The sequence below is a fragment of the Gymnodraco acuticeps genome, unplaced genomic scaffold (genome assembly GCF_902827175.1).
Source record: "Gymnodraco acuticeps unplaced genomic scaffold, fGymAcu1.1, whole genome shotgun sequence".
NCBI lineage: Eukaryota > Metazoa > Chordata > Actinopteri > Perciformes > Bathydraconidae > Gymnodraco > Gymnodraco acuticeps.
Genome location: NW_022989917.1, coordinates 151,926 through 167,558, shown reverse-complemented (window position 1 = coordinate 167,558; position 15,633 = coordinate 151,926). Strand labels below are relative to the sequence as shown.

The window sequence follows — 15,633 nt, the reverse complement described above, 5'->3', positions numbered from 1 at the left end:
TTTTAACTGATGTTAACATTTTACATTCTACCAACAGCAACTTTAAAGTGTATCAAGTCACAGCTTTCCATTTTCAGTCACTTCTTTATTGGATGTATTGGTATATGTAATGGATGAGAAAAATATACATATAATATACATCAATACTTTCTGTGACTTTAAGTGATTGGAGAGGGAAAAAAACAAAACAAATCGAAGGTAGATTTATTTCTGGTTGACTAGTTTCTGTGGTTATGGAAAAATTGAAAAACATTTAGAAGGTGTTTGAGAAGCTCAGCTGGCTGTGAAACATAGAAACACACACACACACACACACACACACACACACACACACACATATTGATGAAGTCTGTATCCAGGACAAACAGCCTGGTGGCGTTTTCACACATAGACTGACCCTGATAATATGAATGTGTGCGTGTGCTTGTGTGCACACTATGTGTGTGTAGTGTACATGTGTGTTAGTGTGATAAATTCAGAGGGAAATACTTAGTCACACTAAGTTGTTTAACTTACGCTATACTCACAATAACAAGTAAACACATCACAAAATCAATGTTTAAAACTCCAGACTGATTGTTCAAAATCAGGAGACAAGTTTTAAAATGTGTCTTTTGATCGATCAATCTATCGAAAGCAAAACTTTGCTGCAAATATCAGTTTTATATGTTGTAATTTGACAAAGTTTGACTTCTCTCTCCTCCAGGAGCCCAGCACAAAGCGCAGCAAACTCGTATCCAGGATGACGTCTCTGCTGCAACCTGTCAAGACGGCACCGCTGAAGAGGATTGGTCAGACGCTGCAGGTGAACAGCCAATCAGATGTCTCCACCAGTTTTTTGTCAATACATTTGTGAAAATCTTCCCTGGTTCTGAAAGTGTTTTATCTAATGAATATTCCAATTATTTAATTTAGTTTTTATAGTTTTCTCCGTGTGGGGGCAACTGAAAATCGAAAAAAGAAGATTTTTCAGAATAACATAATTCGAAAATTAATGTAATGAACTGTATGTTGAAAATGATTTTCACTTTGTTTCCCTAATCAGTTCCAGCTCTAAATACTACAATACCCATAGTTCTTAGCTGCTATTGCTTAAGATATTCTAAGTGCCTTAGAATTAACAGTAGTTGCTCACTTTATCCAAGTTATTCAAGATGAAAATGGTCAAATATAGAAAATAAATTAGTAATTCCTTATTTCTGATACATGTTTATTAGCACTTCCCACTAGAAAAACTTTATTTGAAATGTGATAAGACAATTTGTAGTCCATCAGTAAACATCTGAAATAAATAAGGATAATATTCTATAGACAGTGCTGTACTTTATAATGTATTCAAATGTAATATTTCCTTATTTAACCGTCTGTCTCTGCAGCGCTCCATCAGTTTTCGTAATGAGGGTCAGACAGAGAGAGCAGCTCCTCCTCCACCTCCCCCCCTCCTCTTCCTCCATGATGAAGACGCGTGTTCTCTCAGCAACACTCTCAAACCCGGGCTCATCGAGCACAATGACACGGGTTTCCACAGCAACGGTGCCAGCCGCCAAGCGCCGTGACAGCAAACTCTGGTGCGAGACCTTCGACGTGCGACTAGGAACGATGCAGACTCTGAGCCCGAAAGAGATCAAACGACAAGAGGTGAGAGAAACACTGCTGGTGGACTTAAAGGGGCATTTGAGCTTTTTAGGGTTTTCCTCTCCTGCAGTGTGAAAGGGCAGGTAAACCCTCTCTGCTGCCCGAAACGCTCCATTGGACTCCTTTCTTTACGTCCTGACATTACTATGTAACACTCGCACTCGCATTGGCAACAACTCATTGTTTGTGATTATGATGTGGTTAAGGGGCGAGACATCTCTAGGCACTTGACCAATCACAACAAAGCAAGCCAGCTAACCAATCACAACAGACTGGGCTTTCAGACAGAGGGTGAAAAGAGGTGCTGCAGCACAGGCAGTATGAGAAAAATACAGAGCTTTTTGAACATTAAAGCATGGAGACATGTCACAGTAGAGGCACTAAATATAAATATGATCCTAAAAATGAACATAACATGTCCTCTTTAATGCAAAATATAAATCCGCTAATAAATTATGAAATACTATTCGAATATGGCTATGCACAATTTTGAAATGATGTTAACAGTAATTTAGTTGTATAATACACGCATGACTTTTACTTATAAGAGAGTATTTCTAAACTGGTATTACTGAAGATCTTAGTGCTTTTTCGAACTCTGCTCATTTATCTATTTACAATATAAACATCATAAATTAAAAACATTCTACTGCTTTCATTTTCTTTATCTCTCTCTCTTTCTCTGTTCCTGCAGGCTATATTCGAGTTGGCTCAGGGTGAGCAAGACTTGGTGGAGGATCTCAAGTTGGCTAAGAAGGTAACAAAAATAACTTCTTCTTGAAGAAGTAACTTTGATTGTTCAGTAAGAGTATTTTACTTAGCATGCTCATATGTATGTATGTGTTCTCCAGGCTTACCATGACCCCATGCTGAAGCTGTCAATCATGACTGAGCAGGAACTGAACCACATCTTTGGCACTCTGGATTCTCTGATACCCCTCCATGAAGGTAGGAAGGATCATGTTTGAAATAAGCTACATGACTAACATAAGATTATTGTAAAATACAATCTATGTTTGAGTGATACAAAGTTACAACAGATAACTGAAGCCCCCAATGTTGTGTAATGTCTGAAAAGGGCTTAAAGCGGCACTTCAGAGGGGGACAGTGTGATTCCTGCAACGTCTCTCTGCATACACAGTATAAGGTTCACACTGCAGAAGAGGTTCAGCCAAGGACACATTCTGAACTTTAACCAGGGAGCCTGTAAGGAAAAGGAGCATTATTCCATTGGATTGGGTGTTAGCATGTTTGGCTGAATGTTCTGACAGGCTGAAGATTGAGTCATACTTCAACTTTTATTCTGGCAAATTTCTGTATGACTGCATATTTAAAAACTTTGGCTTGTTTTATTTTAAAAAAAAAAAGAAACTTCCGTGTAAAAAAGCATTTCAACTCAGCTTTTTTTGTTTATTTAGAATTATTATTACTACTTTTTTCTTTTTTTCTGTATCAAGATATTTTTTATTCTGCCTGATTCTAATTGTATTTATATATTTCCTTTCTGCCTGTTACTTAAATCTTCCAACAATTCTGCACTGCACTAAGGAAGTAGGACAATGAGTCTTGAGGTTAATGTAATAGTTAAATGTATGTGAAATATGACCACTCAATTAAAAAGATATTTGAGAGAAACTTTTTGTTTAAGCTGTATTTCACAAAATATTATAAAAACCTTTAGAATGAATAATTTCAGGATCAGTATTTTTGAAAGCTTCAACTATTTTAGCCTTTATAGTGACATGGATTGAGTTTGTATATTAATGTCAGGCTCCTACAGAACAACTGTCTCAGTATTTCTCAATGACATTGTCTCATGTTTGATGTTCCCGTGCTGTTTTCAAATAAGAGTTTCAGAATTTGACAACATCTTTGTCTCCTCAGACCTGCTGAGTCGACTCAGAAATGCCAGAAAACCTGACGGGTCAACAGAACATGTGGGACGCATCCTGACTGACTGGGTGAGTGAGTGTTTCTCTTTACAAAAAACAACATACTGAAAATACTCAGTTATCATGTAACATGCAGTGTGTGGTAATCAGGTGTGTGTGTGTGTGTGTGTGTGTGTGTGTGTGTGTGTGTGTTCCTGCAGCTGCCGTGTCTCTCCTCCTACACATCGTACTGCAGTAACCAGGTGAAGGCCAAGACCTTGTTGGACCAGAAGAAGCAGGACCGGCGGGTCCAGGACTTCTTGCAGCGCTGTCTCCAGTCGCCTTTTAGCAGGAAGTTGGACCTGTGGAACTTCCTGGACATCCCCCGCAGTCGACTGGTGAAATACCCGCTGCTGCTCAGGGAGATCGTGAAGCACACGGCCAACGACCACCCGGACCGGCAGCACCTGGACGAGGCGGTGAGGAAAACAAGCGATTCCATTATTTTCATGTTTGTCTTGCAGGTCGGGATCACCTCACCATCTGACTGAGGGAGTGGGAAAACATTTGCGTTTTAATTTCTTAAAACATGTAAATTATGCAAATATAACCCAGAAAATTCAGACACAGCTTTAAATAGTTCAACCGAGCTTGGTATTAACCCTGAAATACCAGCAGTAACCTCGAAAAGTGTGGGATACACTTGGAAACTAGAGAATGCAATTCCTGAAGAAATTGCTAGTGGGAATGCTTTATGCTGAAAAGCTGATGCTAAACTGCTATGCTGAAATGTAATGTGTAAGAAGAAAGTGAATAATTGAGATTGAAATGATACATGAACACTGGGGGCTTGAATGTGTGATGAGAGAAGACAAGAAAGTAAAAAGGCTTGGAAAAGCAGCAGAATATTTGAACTGCAAACTTCTGAACTAACTTGATGGCGAATGATCTGTCGCCATGGCAACGGCATTTGCTGACACCCCATAATACACTTGGATGCGTTGATGCTTAGATCGTTACCAAACCTGTGCAGTTTTGGGGCGTTTGGAGCAGTTTCACTGAAGTTATGAGAAAGCCGTGTTTCATGGCGAGCATTGTGTTTCCATGGCAACGGCATTTGAAGAAATCTCAAAACTGTCCCGTGGATGTCTTCACGGCTGGACTGTTAGCACAAATGTGAAGTTTGAGCACTTTTTGAACATTTTCATAGGAGTTATAGCGACATCATGTTTTATGGCGAGGGATGCGTTTCCATGGAAACGGCATATGGTGAGATCTCAGATTTGGCGTAGAGCTGTTGAGGCATGGACCGGTGATATACAAGTGAAGATTGGGGGACGATTGGACCGTGTCGATTGGACTTACAGCCACATCGTGTTTCATGGCGAGTGGTCTGTCGCCATGGCAACGACATATGATGACACCCCATACTACGCTTAGATGCGTTGATGGCTGCATCGTTTCCAAACCTGTGAAGTTCTGGGCTGTTGGGAGTATTTTCACTGAAGTTATGAGAAAACCGTGTTTCAAGGCGAGCATTGTGTTGCCATGGCAACGGCATTTGAAGAAATCTCAAAAGTGTCCCGTAGATGTCTTCACGGCTGGACTGTTAGCACACTGCTATCTGAAGTCTGCTGCTCTGAGCATGTCAGTTGGAGTGATGACATCATCGTGTTCCATGACACAGCACTTTGAGTCGTGGATGGCCATTTACTCTGCTGGTTGAATTGTAAGTACCAAAAATGAACAAATGCAGAGGCGGCGGGTACTGTAGGCTATATTTTTGTCCCTGCATCCTGATTAAAATATTATGTATAATGTTTGTGTCTTTGACATTAGCACTGCTATACAGCCAACTGATGGTGTGCAAGCGCCTGCACAGCCTGTTTGTGTCAAGCGGCTTGTGATCGTGATGTGATTGGCCACAGAGGGGCTGGCCAATGACATCACGATCCGACAGCAAAGTCTCAAAAATTGAAAATGTTCAAGGAAAACATTAAAGCAACCAGTAATCCCGATGCCACGACGGACACCCGCCAAGATAAGGGTAACAACTAGTAAGGCAGGCCAGGAGCTTTTTTTTGTTTAGCATGGACTCCACCGGCTGCTGAAGATGACGTCAATGACGCTATCGCGTAGAGCTACGTCGATGCTTGCATAATGCGGAAGTAGGCGTGGTTAAATCTAAATTGGGTTGGAAAAACGAAAGACGCCGGAGCATGGATGTATAATAAGAACTGGATACAGCGTCGGAGACGGGGTCTCGTTATTTCCTATGAGAGCTGCTCATTGGCACATGAGGACAAAATGGCCCAACTTTTGAGAGCGAAGCGTCACAGATTACCCATCATGCCTGGCTGTCAGAGCAGAAGAACCCGTATGTGCAGTCACAGAGCATGCGCCCCTTAAGCCCCGCCCCCCAAGCTCCCACTCTCGGCTCACTAGAATGAATGGAGAGAGAAAATAAATCTAGATTCGGCTTTTAGTGCATTTTACAACTTTAAGAACCGAATGATTCTAGTAAGGGCTATAAAATAGTTCATACTGGGTAATTTATTTAGTTTAAAAAAATGATCCGCTGATTTACAGACGTCTTTTTCCCCATGTTACTCAATGGGAAAAAGTCTTTCTGGGCCCAGTGACGTCACGGACGGATACGGAAATTGTAGTGCCGCCGTTTGGACACAACACATGTTTTCCTCTGAGTCCGGAGCACTTCCTGGGGACTCGTCAGGTAAAAAAAGTTGTTTAGCCTTCCCAAACCTGAGCCTCACACTATGAACAAATGTGTAAGAAAATGTCAAATTTGGACAAGGGTCGACTAAAAAACAGAACCAATTAAGTAATCTAGAACTACCAGGGTGCCTTTCACTGATTGAACAAACAATCCCATCTTAAAGTGCGGTTATGTGTACAGTTCATGGTGACAAAAGTTGCAAACACCCTTTGAAAGTCAGAACAAATTGGTGTTTAACCCTACACATTTGTGATATTTTTTTTAAAGTAGGGGTAACACTTTATGTTAAAAAAACGAACAAAATCAGATAATTATGGGTGAAAAATCAGTTATATAAATAAATGTTGTTTACAACGTTTTTTTATCATTCATTCATTTAGTTATTTCTCTACACCAGCCTGCTCTCTGCAAAATTCACATTGTTTGCATGTATCTTAGTTAGTTACTTCTCTTTGAAATATAGAGCAGGTGATGGGTGCAGAAGGAATCATTCAGTCATGGCAGGGGATGGACCACAGATGCATAAAAGGATGAGAAACAGACCAGTGGATTTAAAATGTGTCTGATGTTATCTGTTTGCTCTGCAGATGCTGATGGTTCAGAGCGTGGTGGGGGACATCAACAGGCTGACGGGGGAGTCAGAGTGTCAGTACTACAAGGACCGCCTGTTGTACACAGAGGAGGCGCAGAGGGACGAGCTCATCGACCGCTCCAGGACCCTCAGCTGCCACGGAGAGCTGAAGAACAACAGGGGACTCGTCAGTGCATTTCTACTATTTTATACTTATTAACTACCGCTTCCTTTAACACTATACATTTTATACTCTCTCTCAATATAAAAACTACAGTCGAGGGAGGTGAAAAATATTTCAAGAAAATAAAAAAGTGAACATTTTGAAAATAGACAGGACTCAAAAAAAGAAATACAGAAATAGGGGAGGGGAATAATATACATTAGTAAAACATATGTACACTGTGTATAAGCTTTTTCCCTGGTCAGATCATTATATATTATAAAAATAATATGTAAAAAATATGTAAAATATATAACAATATCTTTTTAAAGTACCTGACTATTATTTTCAATCTTTATCTTTACCATGCGAAAAGTCATCAGTGATTTGATTATTTTTTACAAGTTTTATGACTAGACCATGTTCCAAATATTGTATCTGGGATGTATATAAATAAAACACATCTGTTTCTCTCTCTGTTTCCAGAAGCTCCACGTGTTTCTGTTCCAGGACGTCCTCGTCATCACCAGGTCCATCTCGCTGAACGATTATCCGGTCAGTTACCAGCTGTGCCGCCAGCCAATACCCATCCGGCAGCTGGACCTGGAGGACCTATCAGACGGAGAGATGCGAGTGGGCGGGTCCATCAGAGGAGCCTTCAGCAACAACGAGAGAAGTGAGAATTTCGCAAATACAGCGGATATTAAAACTCCAAGATTTTATTTTGTCAGGATCTGTTTCCATGCATTCACTTGTTTTGTTCCATACTATAATACAGTACTGTATAAGTAGGTACACTGTATGGCTCAAATACATGTAATGTAGTTCTGGTCTGAGGCAAGCCTAAAGCCTCATTCCCACTGGACAACAAAACACATACTAACCTGATAACAATCGGCTTGATCTACAGTGGAAAAGGTTAGATACGGCATTCATTTCTGGGTAAAAAGACTGCAATGGAAACATAACACTCAGGTGGACATGCTAATTTGTGAACCTTTTACAACATGATGCTATGAGGTTATAACTAATAGAATTCAAAGGAAATTGGACAGTTATTATTATTTAAACACACAAAACAAAAATGTATTATGTTCTCAAGCCACCAGACTCGTTGATCATTACAAAAACACACATTTAAAAAAACTTCTTTGTGGTTTTAAATGTTTTGCAATTAAAGTAAGGACATTTGGTCAGTGTTACATCATCTGATTATGTATGTAGAGGTTTGAAACAAATTCATGCAATATGTTTGATGTCATTTAAAACTGGACAGTACTAACACGTTATTTTTACAAAATGTTCTGGTTTAAATGCTCATTAAAAATTATGTTTATTCTTTGTGTAAATGTGCAAAAATGCCAATAAATCCCAATGTGTTTTTAACTTCTCACATATGGATATAGGTTATAGGTTAAAAATGTATCAGACTTCCATGCAATATACCGTATTTTCGGGACTATAAATCGCGCTTTTTTTAGCTGTCTGGCTGGTCCTGCGATTTATACTCCGATGCGATTTATATATTGTATTTTGTCTGACTGCGTTCAAACTACGGCCAATAGATGGCACTGTATACAATCATGACAACTGCAAACTGCTGTACCACCGAAGAAGAAAAAAGTCACGGCGACTGGGAGGATCAGGGGAGGATGCGTCATGTAACCTTCCAGGATGTTGTGGGATGAATCGACACAGCATGGGCTTCAGTGACGACCGAGGGATTCAGAAAGGTCTAATCGGAGCTGATTCTGATGGAGAGTCTGAGGACAGCCCGGAGCAGGACATGCTGCTTCATCCACACCGGAGTGGGCGGAAGTGTTTAACAGCGACACAGAGGATGAAGACTTCAGTGGATAAATGCGACTTATACACCGAAGCGACTTATATATGTTTTTTTTCTCTTAACGACACATTTTTTGATAAGAGCGAGTTACACGCAGGTGCGACTTATAGTCCGGAAAATACGGTACACATTCTAGTAATAAATCACGATCTAATTCTGCACAATTCAATACAAATGTTAAACCTATTCACACAAATGTATGACCCTAAAGCCTCTTACACACCAAAGAACAACAAAGAACATCGCCTCACGTCTCCTAGCACGTACGAACTGCGCATGCGTGAGTGGCAATAACTCTCCTTACCAGCAGGCGGCGGTAGTGTGTATTCGTCATTCAATAGAGGCAACAACCGGAAGACAGACTGCGTGATACACCGAGAGAAGAAGAACAGACTGCGTGATATAAACAAACAACAAATAGCGTGTGCGTTCCATTTTCACTCTACAACGAGAAGCTCATGGGGCTTTCCCGAACCTGTGTCGAGAGCTGGAGTTAAATTAAAACTCAGATTTGCCTTCTTAATAGTTTGTTTGGGTCCCTCACTTCCGTTTCGCTTCTCATGTACTGATTCGCTAAGCTGAACAGCCAATCAGAGTGATTTCTTTGGGAATCGGGAGGCCGAATCGGCAGCGGAAGGTGTTTGCACGGCCAAAAAGACACGACGGTGCAGTTCACACCAACACACGACGCTCATCGACGGCCCGACATCTATCGACATCTATCGACGCCGAAAATCGCCAGAGGTGGGAGAAGTTCAGATCTTGTACTTGAGTAAAAGTACCAGAGTGTAGGAATACTCGGTTACAATAAAAAGTCCTGCATTCAAAATGTTACTCAGGTAAAAGTGAACAAGTATTAGCATCAAAATATACTTAAAGTACCACCTGCAGAGGGATCTAGATTCGGGTGTTCTTTTCCCCATAGAGATCGCCTCGCTGCACATTATCCCTTGCATAAAGATAGATTGTGGGTCCCTTATAAGAAGTTATAACATGTTGTACACAGTGGAAATAAACATTCTGGTCACTAGTGGTGTAGTGGTCGTTGGACGCGGGGGATCGCCGTCCCCCCACTTATTTGGAGCCCCCACTTTTTTGAATAATTTTTTTTTTTAATAGTCTAATAAATAAAAAATCCTTGCCAGTGTTATCAGTTGCAAGTGTGTATTTGTTGTAATAATGACGAAAACATAGTACATTTCACAGTTTTTATAATAAAAACGTAGCTCAAGTATTTATGCAACTTGATTTGAAGCGTGTGTGTGTAGAGCAGAGGTGGGACCAAGTCATTGTTTTGCAAGTCCGAGTCAAGTCTCAAGTCTTTGCGCTCAAGTCCGAGTCAAGTCTCAAGTCATTGTTTTGCAAGTCCAAATCAAGTCTCAAGTCAGGATGGGCAAGTTCAAGTCAAGTCAAGTCCTAAACTTTGACAAAACGAGTCATAAACAAGTCATTATGTGTTTTTCACCAAATGTAATGACATCGATCAACAGAATAATACTTAATAATCAAATTGCTCTTTATTAGTCACATTAATAATTTAATAATCAATTTTCTCTCTGCTGGTAAAGTAACGTGTGTTTTTCTAATTTAAGAGGGATCAGTAAGGTAAGGCTACCGTGACGGTTTGATTCAGAAGGAGTTTAATGTATAAGATCCCTGATGTTGAGGTAACCAGAATGTTTATTTCCACTGTGTACAACTTCCCCATAGAGACGCGAGGCGTCTCTATGGGGAAGAGAACACCTGAATCTAGATCCCTCTGCAGGTGGTACTTTAAGTATATTTTGATGCTAATACTTTTGTACTTTTACTTGTAACATTTTGAATGCAGGACTTTTTATTGTACAGGGTTCCTGCAGGTTTCGCCAACTCAAATTTAAGACTTTTTAACACCTTTTTAAGACCACTTTGAATATAATTTAAGACCTATTTCACGGCAATAAAGTATGAAGGAAAATGTATATAAAGAAGAAATACATCCCATAATCACTTACAAAGTAAATGTATTCATGTTCAACATAAGAACAATGACTGAACACAACAGCGTAACAGTACAGAACTGTGTTAGACAAAAAGTGTGTATGTGTGTGTGCTTGAGTGTGTGTGTGTGTGTGTGTGTGTGTGTGTGTGTGTGTGTATGTGTGTGTGTGTGTGTGTGTGTGTGTGTTAGGGCTGTGCAATTAATCATATTTTAATCGCAATTACGATTTTGGCCTGCCACAATTACGAAAACAACATAATCGGAAAAAACGATTATTTTGCTTTGCTAGGTTGTGACAGTGTGACTACGGAGCCCCCTAGGGGACATGGAGAAGAAAAAAAAAATTATTTGAAAAAAAAAATAAAATAAATGTTTTGCGAGATCTCGCAAAACCCCTTTGCGAGATCTCGCAAAACCCCTTTGCGAGATCTCGCAAAACCCCGTTGCAGTTTGTAGACGGTCCCTAAGCACTCCTCTCCCTCCTCCAGCTGCGGATTGTGACAAATTCTTGATGTTTAGCTCGGATGACGGCGCGTATCGAACTGTTCTGATAAAAACGACTCTGTAGCTCGTTGTCTACCTTGCTATGATTGTAAAGTCATGTTGTTTGTATTTTTACAACGTTATGTTCATGAGTTATTGATCCGCGAAATTCGAATCTGTCAATAACTCAGCTCAGAGGAACGTGCATGTCCCCTCGCTCTGAGTGTTTTCTTGAGGTGTCTTCACTTATGTGAAACCCTTTATATATACAGTCTATGTGTGAAACCCGTGCCTATTGCCAAGCACTGATGTTATATCTTTATATTTAAGGCCAAGCTCAAAGTAAAATCGATGAACCACTCTATTGTTGTGGTTTCTGTGTTGCCGTAGCAGCCGAACTGACCAGGAAGTACTAAATGAAAAGTATTGCGAGATCTCGCAAAGGGGTTTTGCGAGATCTCGCAAAAGTATTGCGAGATCTCGCAAAGGTTTTGCGATATCTCGCAAAACATTTTTTTTTGTTTTCTGTTCAAATTATTTATTTTTTTCTTCTCCATGTCCTCTAGGGGGGAGGATGTATGTTGTACACTACAACATATTTGATCTAATGAATTTTTTTGTAATGTATCATTTATTTAATTAATTTTTGTATTGGTTTTTCAGTTGAATTATACGTTCAGGGTAATCAACAGTTAAAAAGATACTGTTCAAATTATTATTTGTTTTAAAGTTTAATAAATGGATGTTTTCAAAGTCAATGAATAATCATATTTAATAATCGTGATATTAATTATTGACCAACATAATCTTGATTATTGCCATAATCGAGCAGCCCTAGTGTGTGTGTGTGTGTGTGTGTGTGTGTGTGTGTGTGTGTGTGTGTGTGTCTCTGAGAGAGAGTGACAAGAGCGATATTCAGAGCTCTGCTGCCTTGGCTACACTATTTCATCGTTGCTGTTGTATGATTGGTGTTTAGCTACGGTATTTAGCGTCTACAGCACCTCCGCTTTTAGGGTTGACGTAGACCCAAACTTCGCCCGGAGGTCCCCCGGTGTTGTTGCGGGAGCTGCTGCATTAGCTGCTGCTGCACTAGCTAACGCTACATTAGCAAAACAAACACTAATTTCTTTTGCAAAAGGTGCAGCGGGCTTCAAACACGTTCCCTCCACTGGTTTCAACCAAGCACTAAATTAGATGTTTTCCAACCAAATACGGTTGAACTTACACTTCCCCATATTTATTTGTAAGTAGATTCGAAGATAGGCTACATCAGAGCCCTAGAGAGATAAGAGTTACGTCACTCTTTGATGTCGCCGCCAGCCGGTCACGTGGTTTATGTATGCCGGGATAGTTCAAAACGCACTTCTGTTGCAATGCTTCTCTATGGCAAAAACAGCACAAACATGGTCAAAATAGTCATAGATTAAACAAACGCTGTTATTTTTTAAAGATTGCTTTCATATTTACATGATGTGGTTACACTTTGTATGGATTGGCACTATTTATAAGTTTCGTTATTTAACGATATTTTGAGGGGAAAGTGTGGTAGCACAAGCAGGCTATGTTGCTGTCACTGCCAGGGCAGTCACGTCCGTAGTATAGTTGCGCTGCGCTGTCATGTTCTTCTATGGGACAGACAGACAGCAGCGATTGCGTTATTGAATGGTAAATATATATATAAAAAAACACACACCCAAGTACTTTTTCAGCTGTAATTGCATTATTGCATACTTTTTATTGACAGTTTTGCATTTGGAGAGGCAGGGTGACAACGGAAAGCTTGGTAGCCTATTACTTAGATACGTTTTACATTTTTGGAGGGAAACGTTTGTGTTCATGTTAGCATGGGTAGCATGATCATGTTAAGACTATGAATATCATTTTACCACAACAGTGGATGAATAATTGATATATGTGTTTGAACAAGAACAACAGGAAGAACAAAGTAAAAGGGACGAACAAGTATTAAGAACAGTGTATGGAAAAAGTGATGTGATGTGGGATGTGTGTTAGAACAAAACAAAGTAAAATGAATGAGAAGGAGAACAAAGAGGGTTAGGGTTCAACAGAAAAAGATTAATTCAGCCAAAAAACACAATTTTGATTAATCTAAAGTGTAAAACAATCTTCAACACAGACCAAATGAGTGCCCTTGGGCAACAAAACATGGTGGGGCAAAGAAACGATAAATTAAATTGAGAGAGTGGGAGACTAAAAATGATACTATGATAAATATTCAAACTATTTACAAAACTATTTACAGAAGCTCCCGTTGAACCAGCAACAAAAACAGGTTTGTCAACAATAACGAGGCCACTTTGCCAGGGGGAGGTGATCCAGCGACGAGACAATAAAGCAATTCATATTAGGTTCTGTTGAGACACTACAGAATATAAAACCTTCCAAGCCATGACCTCTGCCTGAAATCAGGACCACTCAGAGGAGAGTACAGCACATCAAACTGGAGTCAGGAGTGTGAATAACACATTTTGGCCAAAACAAATTGTTGGAGTAGAGTAGGCTATTATTTGTTTAAGACTGAATAATACCTTTGAAGAACAATCATTAAACTAGTGTGTATATTACAATACAAAGGAATCTATCCTAGCATGCCATCATCCATTAAAAAGTAGCGCTAGTTGTACAGTACAGATGAGTTAACACGGAACAGTACAACAACAACAAAAGTACAGTCAACATGTCACATAATGAAATGTTAGTATATCCCAAAATTCAATGAAATATTAAATGAAATATTTATCACAAACGCCACCTCATTTCTACTAGTGCTAGCAGTTAAGTCATATCATACAGAAAAAGCCGACTAAGGATGGCTGACACGGTCAGGTTCAGCAGATAAAAACCAAAATAACAATAAAAACACATAATCAATCTAAATCCTGCTTGTTAGTTACCCAGCATCATTGATATATAAGCTGCTAGCGATTCATTACTGAAATCTTACCTTCAAAGCTGACGAAGTCGCGCTAGCTAACTAGCAGGCAATGCTAGCTAAATTGGTTGTAACAACCAAGATAAAACATAGATAATTACGCTGTGCATATACAAATGAAGACCAGTATAAGCATCATAAAGGGCCTCTGATACAATATAGACAGTTGACAATTCAAAAGAGTTCGATATTTCAGCAACTTACCTCTGGAACTAATCGACGCGCCGTAATGTCAGTGAATGAGGTTCAACGCCCAAATGACAATATTTTTGAACTATGAAGTAGGCGCCGCCATTTTTTTACAACGGAGGTCTATGGGAGTGTCGTAACTCTTAAATCTCTAGGGCAGGGGTGGGGAACCTCCGGCCCCCGGGCCGTATACGGCCCGCGAGACCATTTGGTATGGCCCTCGAGGTAATTTATAAACACACGCAAAAAAGAATAAAAAATTAAAGAAATCTAGACCGCAAAATAATTAAACAAGCGAGTGCCTGTTTTTCCTGGCAACGGTCATGGTCCTTGAACACAACACGAGCCTAACGTGTCATCACGTGGTATATGTCTCGTCTGACAGGGGTGCAATTCTGACGGAGAGCACCAGAACGCCACTCCGGGACTTCAAAAAATTGCAGTACCCATAAATCCGTACCTATGGTCTGTACACATGCTGCAGTTTCTGTGTGGCTGTGTCTTAGTTGAAAGCCCAGTGGTGATCTGTTCATCTGTCATTCTGATCATACAGTCAATAACTTTGTTGTTATTAGCATCTGGTTAGCTAGCTATGCTAACAAATATAAGAAGCTTTTTCTCCAACCAGTGAGGTAAAGGCACATCTTTATATGATCATTATAGTTATCAAAAAACAAGAGAATAAAGTAAACAGGTATAAAATACTATATGACAGTAAAAAAAAGTTGTTATTAATAAACAAGAATACAGTTTGAAAGGAGAGTGATTTGTAAAATATCCATAAAGAAAAAGTAAATCTGCTTCCAGTTCTGTTTCAAATGGGTGTTGAGAGATGTTTCCATAGATCTCTTTTTTCATTTTGCTCTCAAAGTGCACCAGATTGATGCTTTCAACTTCAATATTTAAAAAAAAATCTTCCCGGGGGAGCATGCCCCCCGGACCCCCCTAGAGGAGGTTAGGTCCCCCCCCCCCACTTAAATCATGTCCACATGGATAGGAAACTAAATACATTTGCACACATCTTGTGTCCATATCTTTCTGTTCTGGTAGTCATGCCACAACCGTGCACGTGAATGCATGTGCGAGTCATGGCAAGATATCTGGATTAAGAGGTTGCTTTTTCTTTGCACAGCATGAAAGAAAGGCCAAATGAATGGGCTGTGATTTTTAAGCAGAGGTCAATAATTTGTACGGCCCTCGAAGG

The 15,633-nt window shown here is 39.9% G+C and overlaps 1 protein-coding gene across 1 annotated transcript in view; it reads left to right on the top strand.

The window, feature by feature from the left end:
- The window catches only part of LOC117542248 (rho guanine nucleotide exchange factor 3-like), a 42,872-nt gene that overhangs the window by 22,200 nt on the left and 5,039 nt on the right, over positions 1-15,633 (top strand). The window contains 9 exon segments of the mRNA XM_034209817.1: positions 707-805; positions 1,377-1,432; positions 1,434-1,638; positions 2,330-2,392; positions 2,487-2,583; positions 3,520-3,596; positions 3,728-3,985; positions 6,831-7,001; positions 7,464-7,653. Coding sequence (XP_034065708.1) covers positions 707-805; positions 1,377-1,432; positions 1,434-1,638; positions 2,330-2,392; positions 2,487-2,583; positions 3,520-3,596; positions 3,728-3,985; positions 6,831-7,001; positions 7,464-7,653 — 1,216 coding nt within the window.